Raw genomic sequence first — 15,888 nt, 5'->3', positions numbered from 1 at the left:
CAACTATGGGCCGTCCAACACATAACGGGAACCCGGGCTTTGATACCATGTTAGAAATGAAACTTGAACCTAACTCACCTCAAAAGCTAGCTCAAGAGGTGAGGTTTGCCCTTGTTCATATAAAGAGGTCATGTTATTTAGCCAACCTATATGGGACATAAATCAATACAACAACATCATTAATTAACATAAATCATACTAATTAAGAAAAGCTCTACGAATTAAAATATGAAGAAACACGTAAATAATTTACTAAACTGGAATTTTAAAAGTCCATTATTTTCCATAAAACATGAATCATTCTGCCAACAATACATACATAATGTAATATTGACCGATTTCCATTTCGATTTCGATTTCAATTTCAATTTCATCACAAAAAAGGTAATTAATCAACAGAAACGATAAATCAAAGCCTTCTCAAGATCAGAAAAATAGGCAAAAGAGGACCGCCGGCCATTCCTCAGAAATCGGGCAACGGCTCGTGCGTGCGGCTGATGAAGAACATCTCATACACAACTCCGGCGAGTCCGCCACCGATGATAGGGCCGGCCCAGTAAACCCAATGGTGGGCCCAAGCCCAGCCGACCAAAGCTGGGCCAAATGCCACTGCAGGGTTCATGGCTGCTCCAGTGAAAGCCCCTCCGGCGAGGATGTTGGCTCCGACTATGAACCCGATCGCGATGGGTGCCACGATTCCGATTTCGCCTTTCTTGGGGTCCACCGCGGTGGCGTAAACAGTGTATACTAGACCAAATGTCATCACAATCTCCAAAACCAGAGCACTCCATACGGATAACCCTTCTGTGAGAGCAAACGCAGGCGCTAGCTGCACAATATATATGCCATTAATGCAGAGTTCAGTTCATTGTTACATGAATGAATATATAATTAAAGATCGGGGAAAATTATAAATTTGGTTTTATATGTTTGTGACTTTGGTTCATTATGTTTTCATATTTCAGTTTTAGTCATGCATGTTACGATTTCTGGTAATTTCGATCTTTTTTATTCGAAAATATTTACACCACATTTTAAAAGTAAGCCCCACGTCAGCACTGAATTGATATCACGTCAGCATCAAAGTCAAAAAAAAAAAACTAAAGTTGCTAAAAAAAATAATGAACTAAAACTGAAATCTAAAAATATAAAAGAGTTCGGTTCATTGTTACATGAATGAATATATATAATTAAAAATGGAGAAAATTGTAAATTTGGTTTTATATGTTCGTGATTTTGCGATTTTGGTTTAATATGTTTTTATATTTCAGTTTTAGTCTTTCGTGTTACGATTTTTGGCAATTTTGATCATTTTTGTTCGAAAATGCTTACGTGAAATTATACACGTAAGCTTCAAATCAACACTGAATTGATGTCACATCAGCATCACGTCAGAATAAAAAAACTAAAATTGCTAAAAAAAATAAAAACAATGAACTAAAAATAAAATCTAAAAATATAACAACCGAAATGATAAACATATCCAAAAAAGCAATTTTCCATTAAAGATCTGAACAAAACTTACAGTCCATCCAGTGCAGAAGGAGAGGAGCAGGCAAGCGATGACAGATCCAAGCAACTGAGCTAAAATGTAAAGCACGCCACGTATTAGACTGATGTTGCCGCCAACAAACAGCCCGAAAGTGACGGCCGGGTTGACGTGTCCGCCGGAGATATTGGCGGCGACGGAGACGGCCACGAACAAGCCGAAAGCATGGGCTATCGCTGCGGAGATGAGGCCTGCGGGAGACCCCGGTGCGTACCCAGTCAGCTTATTGTAAGCCATTCCAGATCCGGAGCCGGCGAAGACGAAGATGAGCGTGCTGATGAACTCGGCCACCGCCCCCTTAATGGCACCTGGCTGCCGGAATTCATCGCGGTTTCCGATGGCGACGTGGCGGAGGGGGGCGTTGAAGTATTCGCTGGAGGCCGGCATTATGTCCAAGGAATTGTAGATTTTGGTGGGTGAAGCAAGTAATTAGTTATGGAGTGCACGGATTATATATATGTGCATGGTTTTGACCGAAACACATGGGAATATTTAATTCGTTTTTGTAAATTTTGTACAAAATATTTATTTTGTTACGGTGTAATAATTCTACAATAGTAATTTTTATTTGGTACATTATGGAGCATTAATTGGTTTTCGGATCGTAAAATGGAAGCTGGTGGAGGTGGAGCATCGACTACGTGGACATCGTTTGGTTCATATATGTCGATCTTAATTATTTTGTAAAATTTGAGTCCAGCATTGGAAAATTAGTGACTTAAAATATGATTATTCTATGTTTAAATGTTTCATTTACTCCTCTTGTATTTATAATCAAAATATAACAAGTAAATCTTTGATCTAGCTAGAAAAACAAAATTCCTTATTGTGTTAAATTTTTTAATATATGCAATAACTAAAATACAAACAGTTAAATTCAATAATATACTGCAATAGATATAATTGAAGCTTTCACCTGATTTCAAGTTAGTACGAGGGATAAATGACATGCAACTTTCTCGTGAAATCTTAAAAAAATTTGACAAACTCGTGTGAAAAATAAATGATGCTTAAACATCTTTTCTTTAAAAAAAAAAAAAAATTTACTCATGAACTTCCTATAAAATTATGAATATCATTATAATTTAACCCACTTTACAAAAATGATTTTACATCATATTTTCTGATCATATAATCCAAAATTTAATCATTACAAATGGATAAAATGACGTTATTTTTTATGTTTTATTTTTTTTTAGTTTAGTTGTGATATTTTAATATTATTCAAGTTGCATTAAAATTTTGTGTGTGTGACATATTTATCGTATGATTTTTTTTAAAAAAAAATTCTAGACTCAAATACATAAAATACAAATCACATGCATACTGTTGAAAGTATTAAAAATGATCGTAGATCTAAAATCATGAATTTTAAGTTATATGAGATTAATTTTTAAAAAATATTTATATAAAAAATTAAGCGCATATTTATCTTTCACAGCGACCATTCTAGTTTAATTTTAGATAAATTATTTTAAAATTTGATGCATTATTACTAAAAGCAAAAAAATCGAGCTGTATGTGTAAGCATTCAAGGAATTAAGACAGCACATACAAAAATATATATAATATTCATAAGAAGTTAATTAACTCAACTTGCAAGTTTTTTTTTTTTCTTCTTCTTTTTTTAAGGGAACTTGCAAGTTTATCAGAACCGCAGCATCGGTTGAATCTATGTATAAGCTACAAAAAAAATCATATTGAAGATGTTTATAATTATTTTGTTTTATGTTCAAAAAAAATATTTTGTCGTACTGGTTTTTTTTAAAAAAAATTATAATCTCAATTATATTAAAGAATACTTATAATTTGAAATTAAATTGTGTAGAGGATATAGATAGCAAATTAAATATGGAATAATTGCAGTTGAACTTTCTTCTTACTTGTCATGACATGAAGCATTTGCGGAAGGATTTTGGAATATTCTTAACCTTTTTAGTCCACAATTTTTTTTTAAAAAAAATATTGCCTCTTGTTAAGTCAATTTTCTATCCAACTTTAAAAGGTCATGAAGTTAGGACTTGGGGATTAGCAATTTTATGTTTTTGCAATCTCGATTAATTGTTTCGGTATTTTGTTTATAGATTTCTCAAATGTAAAATTTGTTTTTGCATGATTAAATTATATGTACGTAGAAATTATAAGATAGATCTTGGTTTAATTATTTCGAGTAATTCAATTTATTTTTTCATATTAATTTAACGATTTTGCTTTTCTGTAGCTTTCGCCACCAAACAATGTTTAATATTTACTTATCTTGGGGGAAAAAAAAAAGTGCTGGAATTATTGCAGGTGAGGAAAATATAATTTACCCCAAACTGTCAAAAATGAAAAAAATGATTGAAACGTAATTATGATTCACTTGAATGAATCAGACAGTGACCTTATATCATTATTGATTCAATCGTGTACTCTTGTTCACTCGATATTTGGCTAATCAATCATAGGCAAAACTTTATTTAATACCGTTCATGGTATGATTTGTGAAGCGGATATTTGATTTTGACCCAAATTATGTAAAAAATATTATTTTTTGTATAAAAAATATTGTTTTTTTTTTATTGTAGAGATTGTCTTACAGATTGTCTTACAAGACACCTCTTCTTAATAATATGATTGAATTTCTCGATACTAATTAAACAGTAAGTGGTTGAGGACAAAAATTATAATTTGAGGTGAAATTGAAAAATCATTAATGAATTTGAGGAGATGATGATCATGATGACAGGAATACGCCAATATTTCACTTTCGGCAATCGCCGACCGTGGACGACTTTATGGGACTGGTTTCGTTTCTTGTTAGAATTCTTTGGAAATTTAAAAATGGGGAGATATTTAAAGCCTTAATCTAATTGAAATATAAAATTTAAACGATCATCATTGCCCGAATATATGGGGACCTGGTTCGGACCCAGAAAGCCTCGCCCAATGGAACTAGAAATTAGGGTTGGTATACCGTACCAAAATATCGAATTATCGGGATATCGTATCAAATGTTTTTCAATATACAGAGATACTTTTTCGGCATACTGAATTTTTTTCGGTATCTGTACTGTATCAGTATGAATTTTTTCCATACTAAAATTTCAGAATTTCGGTATCGCTAGCGGTATGAATTTTTTTTCATATCGATATTTTTGATACGGTATACCGAAAACACATCCCTACCAAGAATATGAGTCGGTGTTGGGAGAAATGAGGGAATTAGCTTGGAAGGATCTTGAATAAGATCGACTATCATATCAAAAATATCCTCTCTCCACATAGAGGAAAAAATCTTAAACGAACATAGACATGAATTCAAACGAAAAACAAATTCTCTCGTGGTCTCTCTTCATCTACTAAATTTAAGTTGGACCTATAGGCTATAAATATAAGATTTGCCTCGTAGTTTATACGTTTACAATTTGCGTTCTTAATTATTTAGAGTTTTCCTTCTAAATTGTCACTTGAACTTCAGAGAAAGATATAAATTTGAATGCATGTTCTGTAGTTTTTCATGGAATATAAATACTTATCGATTATTGAATCAATGTTGATTTTTTTTTTTTGACGTGGGAACCCGCAGCCGCTACCTTTCGGTGCGCTCTAGATAAACCCCCGAAATAACGCAATAGCCTGCAAACTACGCTAGTCAGGTAAACCATACTAGACAAGCCCTGTTTGACAGGCTAGTCCAAGAAGTTGTTGGCAGGGGGAATCGAACTCCTGACCTATGGCCAAGAGTTCACCTACTACACCAACTTGGACACCTCTTAGTGGCAATCAATGTTAATCTTTGTATTAAGTCCTCTTTCTATGTATAAAATCATAGAATCTGTCAAGAACTTTTCTTCTGTCTTCTCGTGAAGAGAAGTTTTAAGAATTTTAATAGCTGAGAATGATTGTTCCTGGTTGCATTAGAAACATGAAGCATCAAATTAAACAAGATGAATTCAATTTTTCCCCTTATTGATATTCTTATAGTATACTAGCTCATAAGGAAAAAAAAATGATGTTTCAAGTAATAGAGCACATCATGAAAAAATTTACACATTGTCGTACAATAAAACTCGCATATCTTCACAATGATATGATATTGAACACTCATGGATTTATTTTTTGATTTCACTCAAAAAACATAATATCAATGGAGATATTTTTCTATCTTATTAACTCGTGACTTTTTTCATGTATTTGCCTCAAACGAAGGACCAAACATTATTCCCATGGTCAAGACCTCCCCTCAAGTCTATCCGTCCATCCTCTCCACTTGTAGGATTGTATACTCCAATTGAAGTCACTCCTCTTCGCTATGTCGGAAGTACATTCTTTACATGAGACATGGAGCATCACCTTCCTCGAGAGCTCATAAGAGGATTTTAGTTGGAGCACTACCTTCATTTATTTAAATATTCGAGGATTCCACCCACATATCTGAACCTAGATCATGACTCTAATATCGCTTGTTGTGCGATGGAATTTGCATATCTCCACAATGTTATGATATTTTTAACTTTGGAGACTATATACCCAAAATTTCTCATGATAATTGACAATGTAGCATCTTTACATTTTATTAACTCATGATATTTTCTATGTATTTTCAATATGAGATTGATTGAATTTCTAACACTCACGAACCACAAAAAACACCTCATTTTCGATAAATTGCAAAATGAACTTTGGAAATGCAGAAATTAAATTACGAAGATGCGGATCTAAATGAAACCAGCAAATTTTATAAACTCTACTAGTGCACCACTTGAAAACACACATCATTTACATTTCCTAATGAATAAAATGAAAAAAAAAATGACACAAAATTATAGAAATTAAATGAAATCATTTCAAGAAACAATCAGAAAGTACAAATTATAATTATTTTCAAGAAACCCACAATTGCATATATTAATGAAATCAAATCATTCAAAAACAACAAATTAAATTTATTTTTAAAAAAATACAAAAATCTAGATAAAAATTGAACATTTGGAGCAAGTGAAAAGAAACTTGAATGATTTACAAATCTCACAAATATATATAAAAAATTTGGTTGGACCAAGTCTTTAGGTTAATTAAAAAATTTAACATAGGCTAAGATTATATATAATATAATATAACTATAATATAATAATACAAAAATTAAGATAGGGTTGGAACTCACCCCAACCTTTGGATGGTTTCGCACTTAGGAGTGACTATGTCCGAAAACTCTTTCAACACACATTTACATATTTGTTGAGTATTTTTTTGCAGGAGCTCTACTCAAGTTCTCAGCCATGCTGCATTGGAGATTATGTTTGAAAATTTTAACATATACCCAAACTTTTCCAGATATCATCACATATACATGGTCTTGTGTGAAGCATAACACTCAAATATGACTCTTGGATCGATATACACGAGACCTAGAAGATATGAGTTACAACAATATGACCAAGTATATACTTTACACAAATAGTTTCATACCTTTGATCCTAATTAAAAATGTTGTTGTAATAAAAAAAAAAATACACATTTGATTCACATGAGTTGTTAGTTGGTATAATTATTAACCGAGTTTTAGTATGTTATTCTTGTTATATTGGAAATTTTTGTCTTTTTTCAACTTGACAATGATGTGACATCGATGCGATTAGTACTTCCCATAAAAATTGATTAAAATTTTCAAAAATTGAAAGATATAAGACTAAGATTGAAATTTAATAATATAAATGACCAAAATCGTAAAAAAATCAAATATATGAAGGAAGTTGCAATTTCCAAAAAAAAAAAATTGAAATGTCATAGTACTCTTTTCGGAGAGTCTATGCCCTTCACTCCCTATTATATTCCATATTTATTTGCTCTCTTCTTACAGTGGTAAGAGCACGCCCAAAGGGGCGAGGATATCATATGTAGAAGTCTTCCGAGTGCAAGGTTGTGGTGGACCTCACGCGGTGAAGCTTCCCACGAGCTTAAACTTTTTTTTATTAAAAGGCCAGAAAAATCTGGCCCTTTTATTTATTTATTTTTTAAAAAAAACGACGGGAAAAAAAAGGGATGGGATGGTTTGGCAGTCGAAGATTAATCCCAGTCTGATTTTTTAAAAAACAATTAATAAAAATAAAAAAAAATAGTAAAAGACATCCGATTTTTTTAAAAAAATTTATGAACAAGTACAAACGGTTATATTTTCAAAATTCAAGCATTCTTATATTAATTGATTTGGATACATCTTATAAATTTCACAATGTTTTTTACTTGAATTCCAAAAACTCGATATTCTTCAACTTTCATACATTTTCAATCTAATTTCGAAAAATAGATTCATGGAAAAATAATGATCTCAATACTTTTTCTCCAAATACTTCTCAATTCACCGACGAGCAAATGCTGAGTTTTATGTTCAACCAAACTCAATTCTCTCAAAATTTCTTCGAAGTCTCGCCTCCTATTTTTGAAACCACGTCTATTAAATCTATAAAGGAAAGGGAAAAAAATTATTGTTGGCTATGGTGGTGAAGGTATCAAAATGAAACCTTGGACGAAGGTTGATAATGAACGTCTCGCAAAGGCATGGTGCAACGCTTCCACCAATCCGGCGCACTTGGCAATGATCAAAGCAACACGAGTTTTTGGGGATTGCTTTGGAATGAATATAACCATGAGTTGCCAAATATATGGAAAGTACGCTCACCGGACAACATGCAGCAACATTAGAATTGTAATGCCCAGAAATATTAAATTATTAATTATGAGATTTGAGAATTAAATTTTATATTATGGGCTAATATTGATTTGAGAAGCGAAAGAAATTATAGATTTAATTTTCGAGCCGAAAATATTTAATTTGAGAATTTACGGATTTTGAGAATTAAATTCCGAGAATTCTTAAATTAAAAGAATAAATATTCAAATTGAATATTTATGGAATTCTATGTTTCGAGAATTAAAGAAGATTAATTTTGAGGATTCAACCCGATCAGGGACTGATTTGCAAATATCAAAGTTTGAAGGGCTAAAGTGCAAAAGGCCAGGATTATTTAATTTAATCCGAACTTATTTAATTTTAGTTCGAGTATATTTAATTTTGAAATTTTTAGAGTTTTGATTTAAATTCTAATATTTTTAAATTATTTAGGATTGAAATTGAATTAAAAAGAGGGTCGAGGATTGAATTGCAATTAATGAAGACTTGAGGGGTTAAATTGCAATTTATGTAATACATATCTGATTTTGAATCAGATTATCAGCATGTCAACGTGTATACTTCATATTTCTTCAGAATTGAAGAACAGAGAGCCGAGATCCTTTTCTTTTCTTTGCATTTTCGATTTTCAAAACCCCGTAACTTTTGATCCGATCGTCCGATTTCAATTCCGAAAAGTGTTCTGGAATCCTTGCGACAAGGGATTTGATCTTGTGTAAGTATTTTGATGTTTCTAATAGCTTTAGAAATCAGTATGTGGGCAGAGATCAGAATTTTATGTGTCAATTATGTTCTTGAACTTCTATCGATTATATATGCGAAATCGAATCGAAGATTGATTCTTGAATGAACTTGGTATGGTTTCCAGCTGGTATTCAAGGATTTTAGCTACTGTTATGCTAATTATGATGACGTTTTGTTGGTTACTTTGCATATGAATTGTATTCGAAGTCGGAAATGAATTCGATAGTTCGTCGGTTACCGATTTTTAATCGCTACGCCGTTGATTAATGATTTGAAGCTGTTTTGATAGCCTATTGATAAGTGTATTTTATACACTTAATTTATATATGCTTTTAATTGTTAATTGCTTGTTTCGAGCAGATTTATGTGGGTATTTTGTTGTTTTTGTGATTGTAGGAAATTCTTGAGATTTTGTAAATTTTGTGAATTATGGAATATTGTGGAGAAAAGAAAATAATAAAAGAAAAGAAAAGAAACTTACAGACTAAGAAGAAGAGGAATGAAGAGGAATAGTGATGGGCTTCTTTATTGGGCCTTAAATGATTAGCGCTTCTTTAAGCGCTAATGGGGAAGAAAGCAAGCGCTATCGCGCTTCAGAGGAGAAGATTGAGAAACTTCGACAGAGAGTTATACGCGCGCGCGTGATTTCTGGAGCGGGCGCTTGTCGCGAAGTCTGAGTTTGGAAATTTTAATCGGAAGAAAACTTCTATATTTTGTGGGCTTTTGAGTGGGCTTTTGAAATGCGATATAAAAGGAATACATTAGAATCTGAGAGAGGAAGATTGTCTTTCTTGGTGTAGACACTTTCTTGAATTTTTGATTTTATTGAATTGAATTTCTTCTAGATTAATTGTTTTTTCTAGAATTGATTGTCTTTTCAATTATCTGATCAATAATTGATTTGTAATATTTATTTGAAATCTGGCACTCGGGAGAGGAGATTTTGAATAGAACCATTGGAAAATACACTGTTAATTGTTTATCTGACTCGGGAGAGCTTATAATTTTAACAGAGCTTTTTAAAAGAGAACATAGTTTTGAATTGATCACTGCAAGTAAATTCTTAATAGGGATATTGGAATTCAATTGTAGTTGATATATTTTATTCGGCACTCGGGAGAGAGAATAATACACGTAAGTGTTCTTGGCTATTAATTGACTGAACATCATAAAGATTAATTAATTAGGATTGATTGTTGTTGAAACCAGGTGAAATCTATACCTCTAGACCATTTTCTCTGATTGATTATTCCTGAAAGTTGTTTGCGTGCTATCTAAAATCAACTGATTATTTATTTTAATTGCAAAATTCTTGATTATTGATTTTCTAGATAAAGTTTGGACTATTCTAATTACAAGCACTATTATTTTCATTTTACTCCCTGAGGGATCGATACTTGATTTTATCACTATATTAAAACTTGACACTCGTACGCTTGCGAGTAATTTTTCACAACAAGTTTTTGGCGCCGTTGCCGGGGAGTAAATTTGATTATTTTTTTTTTAGTCTTGTTACCAATTAGTCTAGATTTTAATTTAGAGTTTTTTTATTTTAAGTTACTAATTAATTTTTTTCTTATCTTTTAATTGCAGTCTATGCAACGATCTCAAAGTGCTAATTCTCTACTGTTTGATCCGGAGATCGAGCGTACTACACGTGCTTTAAGACGAGCTAGAAGAGAAGAACTTGAAAGAATGGCTGAACAAGAAGCAAACCAAGCTCCCCTAGTGCCAATTAGAGATCACTTCAGACCGATGATCCAGGCTCACTATTCTGGAATCGCTCGAGGAACTATCAATGCAAACAATTTTGAGCTGAAGCCTGCATTGATCAACATGGTTCAACAGAACCAATTTAATGGGAGCGCCACTGCCGATCCTTATCTACAGCTACGCACCTTTTTGGAGATAACCGATACGGTAAAAATTAATGGTGTGTCTGAGGATACTATACGCTTACGCTTATTTCCGTTTTCTCTCAGGGATCAAGCCAGAAGTTGGTTGCAATCACTGCCGCTTGGAAGCATCACTACTTGGGAGGGGATGGCAGAAAAATTTCTTGCAAAATATTTTCCTCCTGCCAAAACCACCCAACTGAAGATCAAGATCAGCACTTTCCGGCAGATGGACACTGAACAGTTATACGAGGCGTGGGAAAGGTATAAAGAATTATTAAGACGTTGTCCTAACCACAATTTTGCAGATTGGGAACAGATCGAGTGGTTTTACAATGGACTGAATGCGCCTACGAGAATGAATGTGGACTCAGCGGCTGGAGGTACTATATTTGCGAAGGATCATGTTCAGGCTTATGATATGTTGGAGGAGATGACGGTCAATAGTTTCCAATGGCCATCTGAGCGTATAGGAGTAAAGAAGCCGGCTGGAGTGTATGCAGTGGATCCTCTCACGTCCATCATTTCTCAATTATCTGCACTGACTACACAGGTAGCGTCTTTGAATAAAATTAATGTTGCAGATTCAACTGGAGTTGAAGGATCACCGGCTATAGAGCAAGTCAATTATATAAATCCAAATGGCTACCGAGGTTATGGAGCGTACAGAGGTAATCCTATTTCCAATACTTTTCACCATAATTTGCGGAATAATGAAGATTTTTCTTATGCTAACAATACTAATAAGGGTGATGGTAAGTTGTCTTTGGAGGATGTGGTTAGTACCTTTGTGCAGGAATCAGGTAAGAGGATGGCAAGAACTGAGTCTCGCCTTGACAGCTTGGAGACGCACATGGCCAACATGGGTGCTGTGTTGCAATCCATGGAAACCAGCATAGGGCAGTTGGCGAATGCACTGAAAGACAACAACCGCGGCCAGTTCCCTAGCAATACTGAGGTAAATCCCAAGGAGCAGTGCAATGCCATAGAGTTGAGAAGTAGAAAAGAAATTGGAGTCCAAGAACCTGCTATGAAAGAGGAGAAAGTCGAGACAAAAGAGAAGGAGCCTGAACTGGAGCCGAAACCGATGTACAAACCTCCACTCCCCTACCCGCAGAGGTTCAAGAAGAAAGCATTGGATGAGCAGTTCTCCAAATTCGTGGAGATTTTTAAGAAGATTCACATCAACATCCCCTTTGCTGATGCTTTGGAGCAAATGCCGAACTACGCGAAATTCATCAAGGAGATGATGTCCAAGAAAAGGAGACTGCTAGAGAACGAGGTGGTCAATTTGACTGAAGAGTGCAGTGCGGTGCTGCAAAAGAAGATGCCACAGAAACTTAAGGATCCAGGGAGTTTTACTATTCCTTGTTCTATTGGTGGTTCTCATTTTAATAATGCACTTTGTGATTTAGGGGCCAATATTAATTTAATGCCATTATCTATTTACAGGGCCTTGGAGTTGGGAGACATGAAATCGACTAAGATTTCATTGCAATTGGCGGATCGGAGCATTAAATATCCACTAGGAATTGTTGAAGATGTTCTAGTCAAGGTGGATAAATTCATCTTCCCAGCGGATTTTGTGGTATTGGATATAGAAGCAGATCATGGTGCTCCGCTCATTTTTGGGAGACCATTCTTGGCCACGGCGAATGCAAAAATTGAAGTGATGAAAGGGGAGTTGTCAATGGGTGTGGAGTGCGAACGAGTAATCTTCAACTTATTTACGAAAGCACCTAATCCAACCATCGAAGAATTATGCTTAATCGAACCGGTTGTGAAGTTGGAGAGCTGTCAAAGAGCTGATTTTGCAGCTGATTCATCAAAGGAGAAAGCGCCAAAACCACCAAAGAAGGCCACGAAAAAAGCAAAATTTAAAAGGCGGTTCGTGGAATTTATTTGGCGAGTGAAAGAGAAGGGGAAGAATTAATCACGTGAAAGTCGGGCTGACGACTATAAACCAAGCGCTTTTTGGGAGGCAACCCAAAATTTTTTATTATTTATTTATTTATTTTTATTTATTTTTTTTATTTTTATTTTCTGATTTAATTTTCATTTTTTGTTCATTAGTTAATTTTATGATTTTTGAATTATTGTGGGGAATTTTGGAGGCCTAAATTTATAAATGCTTTGAAAATTTTTCAGGATTTTAACAGTCTGGGGCCCAGACCTTTATGCGCGCTCGCTCGTCAACTCTTGCTAGTCCGCGCACACTTATGCGCTATTGCACTCCCTAACAGCACAAGACCAAGCGCTATCGCCCTCTATAATAGCGCAAGAATCATGCGCTATCGCGCACTCCAACAGCGCAAGAACTAAGCGCTATCGCGCAATCTAAGGGCCATCTTATGCGCTAACGCGCTCTTACACCCCCTCCAATTCAGGCGCTATCGCGCTCACCAATAGCGCTATCTCAAGCGCTATCGCGCTACTTTTACCACATCATAAGCGCTAACGCGTGATTGAACAGCGCTATCGTGCACGCATTACTTCAGGAGTTTAAAGGCCCACTCCAGAGTCTACTCCTCCCAGACTTAAATCACGATCCCTCGTTCGAGTCCATCTTTAAATCTCACGCACTGGCATGATCATCGTAAATCTTCTACTCAACAAAATATCATTATCTCAAGGATTATGATCTTAATTACAAGGCAGAGATTCTCAGAATTGGTCTTGCTCCATCTACGCTTGTTTCTGGGAATTCACTTGTTTCTGGGAATTTGAAGAATTTGGAAAATGTATTGGTGAACGGTACAAAAGCTGAAATTTTATCTCTTACATTTGATTTTTGATAAATGTTGTGATTTGAGGCTATTGGGTTGTTTGAGTTGTGGAGTGGAGTACGTTTGATGCAGTGAAATTCTATATCATTGTATTAGTGCCTACCAAGTGTCTGTTGAATTGCTTGGGTTATATTTGAACGTGGTTGCTGGAATTGTTGGGAGTTTATTGCATTGTTTGAGGCATTTGATTTGAATTGAGTTGAATTATTGAGTTACAATGCCACCGAAAACCAAAGGGAAAGGAGCAATTTCTTCGTCCTCTGCTGCTTCATATGATAGACACAGATTTTGGAATGCCACAGCAGAGGAGTATTGTTTTGATGTAATGGAGCGAGGGATGCACAAAGAAAGAGGAATGAGTTTGAGAGAGCATAGTGCACCGGCGTTAATTGAAGCTAAGAGAAGAGGTTGGGAGACATTTGTTAGGAGTCCACCAGATGCTGTTATATCATTGATTCATGAGTTTTATGCAAATTTGATGGTCAAAGACGTGAATCTGAAAGTTCGAGTTCGAGGGAAATTGGTGCCTTTTGATAAGAGTACAATTAACAGCCTTTATGAAATGCCAGATTTGGACATTGCAGATGATGAGTATGAGGTATTCAAGAATCAGTCATATCCAGATAACATTGTACTTCAGACCTTGTGTGAGGATGGGGCGGAATGGAAGAAGAATGCGAAGGATGAAGTTGTTACATTTCCATCCATATTTCTTCGACGAGAAGCGAATAATTGGCATGAGTTTGTGGCTGCCAGGATGTTGCCATCTGGGCATACATCCGATGTGACTAAGGTTAGAGCTGGACTGGTGTACTGCATTGTGACAGGGAAATCCGTTGATGCTGGGAGAGTAATTCAGGAGTCTATTATTGCTGCAGTTAGGGGTTCCTCGACTATCAGTTTACCCCACTCGTCTTTGATTACTCAACTTTGCCGATTAGCTGGTGTTGTGTGGGATGATACAGAGCAGATTCTTCCAATTCGAGGTCCTATAAGAATTACTGGTGCATTGAGACGGGACAAGAAGAAGAAAGCAGCCAGTACTTCTGAACAGGCAGCTGAACCACCGCAACCCTCGGAGCCACTACCACACTTTGAGCCAGCACCTTCCCATTTGGAAGGACCTATGTCACTACCGACACATCCGGCCCCTGAGTATTCTAATCGTGATGATTCTACGGCCGTGCTTTCTCAGATGAAGAAGCAGTGGAAGATGATGCGAGCACATATGACATATATGCATGACTTCACTGCCGCTCTTGCCCAGAATTATCCGCCCACTGTTGTGCCTTATCCAGCTCCTCCGCAGTGGTCTTCTGATGATACTGCTGCTGCTGCACCTTCGTTCCATGGAGATGATGATGATGACGCCGAGTCCTGATGCTCGGTGTCGAAGGTATGAGTCCCTTGTTCTTTTTATTGTTTTTAATCATTAGGGACAATGATTACATTAAGTTTGGGGGGGAGAATTAGTTTTTGATTTAGTGATTTAGTTGTTTGGTTGATATTTGAGTAGTTAAATTTTATTGTGTGCTTTATAGATAAAATTTTTGTTGAGTTTAGTTGTTGTTGTTAGTGAAGTTGAAACGAAGTTGAGAAAGAAATGGATGCATGGCTGATGAAAATATTTTTGTGCTATAACTGAAATCCATGATTGTCTACCTATCTGAAAAATATTTTTGAAAAAATGGAACCAATTAGATGAACAATTTCCTATATACTCTGTGATTAATGCTTGAATCTGATTTTTGAGACATACATACATAGATATGATTGAGGCATTGTTTGAAATTTTTGGGCCTAATTTTCATTGAAATAATTTTATCCTTAGTTGCCCATTTGAGCTACACTTGTATATTAGTACATTGAGGTACGAAAATTCTGAATTTGTTGTGAAAATCATCTTTAACTGCTGATGATTATTTTTTTTCTGCACTGATTGAGATTTGTATGATTTAATTGTGGATTGAGACTTGTCTAGAACTAGTTCGAACACTCTTCGAGGCGAAATACGGGCAATACTGAGATTAGGAATGATTTAGGCAATTTTTCTGAATGAGTTTGAGCCTTTCAAGCTACCCTCTGATTAATATGTATCCCTAGTACCTTGTTTGAGCTTTATTGAAAATCGAATGGCATGCGTGTAAACGTGTGATTAAACCCCATTCGTCATTATTTCAAGGTCCTACATTGATTACCTGGATAGCCTATACACTATTTCCTACCTTTAAGGGAGTAATT

At 35.1% G+C, this 15,888-nt stretch overlaps 1 protein-coding gene across 1 annotated transcript; it reads right to left on the bottom strand.

Moving 5' to 3' along the window:
• Window positions 1–340: 340 nt before the first annotated feature.
• LOC140882525 (aquaporin TIP1-1-like) lies at window positions 341–1,967 on the bottom strand. Its single transcript, XM_073288581.1, has 2 exons — window positions 1,526–1,967; window positions 341–829 (listed from the first exon to the last, which is right to left on the bottom strand). The coding sequence occupies exons 1-2, from the start codon at window positions 1,934–1,936 to the stop codon at window positions 464–466; spliced, it is 777 nt and encodes a 258-aa protein (XP_073144682.1). The 5' UTR covers window positions 1,937–1,967; the 3' UTR covers window positions 341–463.
• Between the last annotated feature and the right edge of the window lie 13,921 nt (window positions 1,968–15,888).

This window comes from Henckelia pumila, chromosome 2 (genome assembly GCF_033568475.1).
Source record: "Henckelia pumila isolate YLH828 chromosome 2, ASM3356847v2, whole genome shotgun sequence".
In the NCBI taxonomy this organism is placed as follows: Eukaryota; Viridiplantae; Streptophyta; class Magnoliopsida; order Lamiales; family Gesneriaceae; genus Henckelia; species Henckelia pumila.
This window is presented reverse-complemented; position numbering and strand designations above follow the sequence as displayed.

Bases quoted from the DNA above. Each gene is read 5' to 3' on its own strand.
- LOC140882525 (XM_073288581.1), bottom strand. From the start codon at position 1,936: ATGCCGGCCTCCAGCGAATACTTCAACGCCCCCCTCCGCCACGTCGCC. The intron at 830-1,525 runs GTAAGTTTTGTT...TATATTGTGCAG, and splicing joins CCTTCTGCACTGGATGGACT to CTAGCGCCTGCGTTTGCTCT.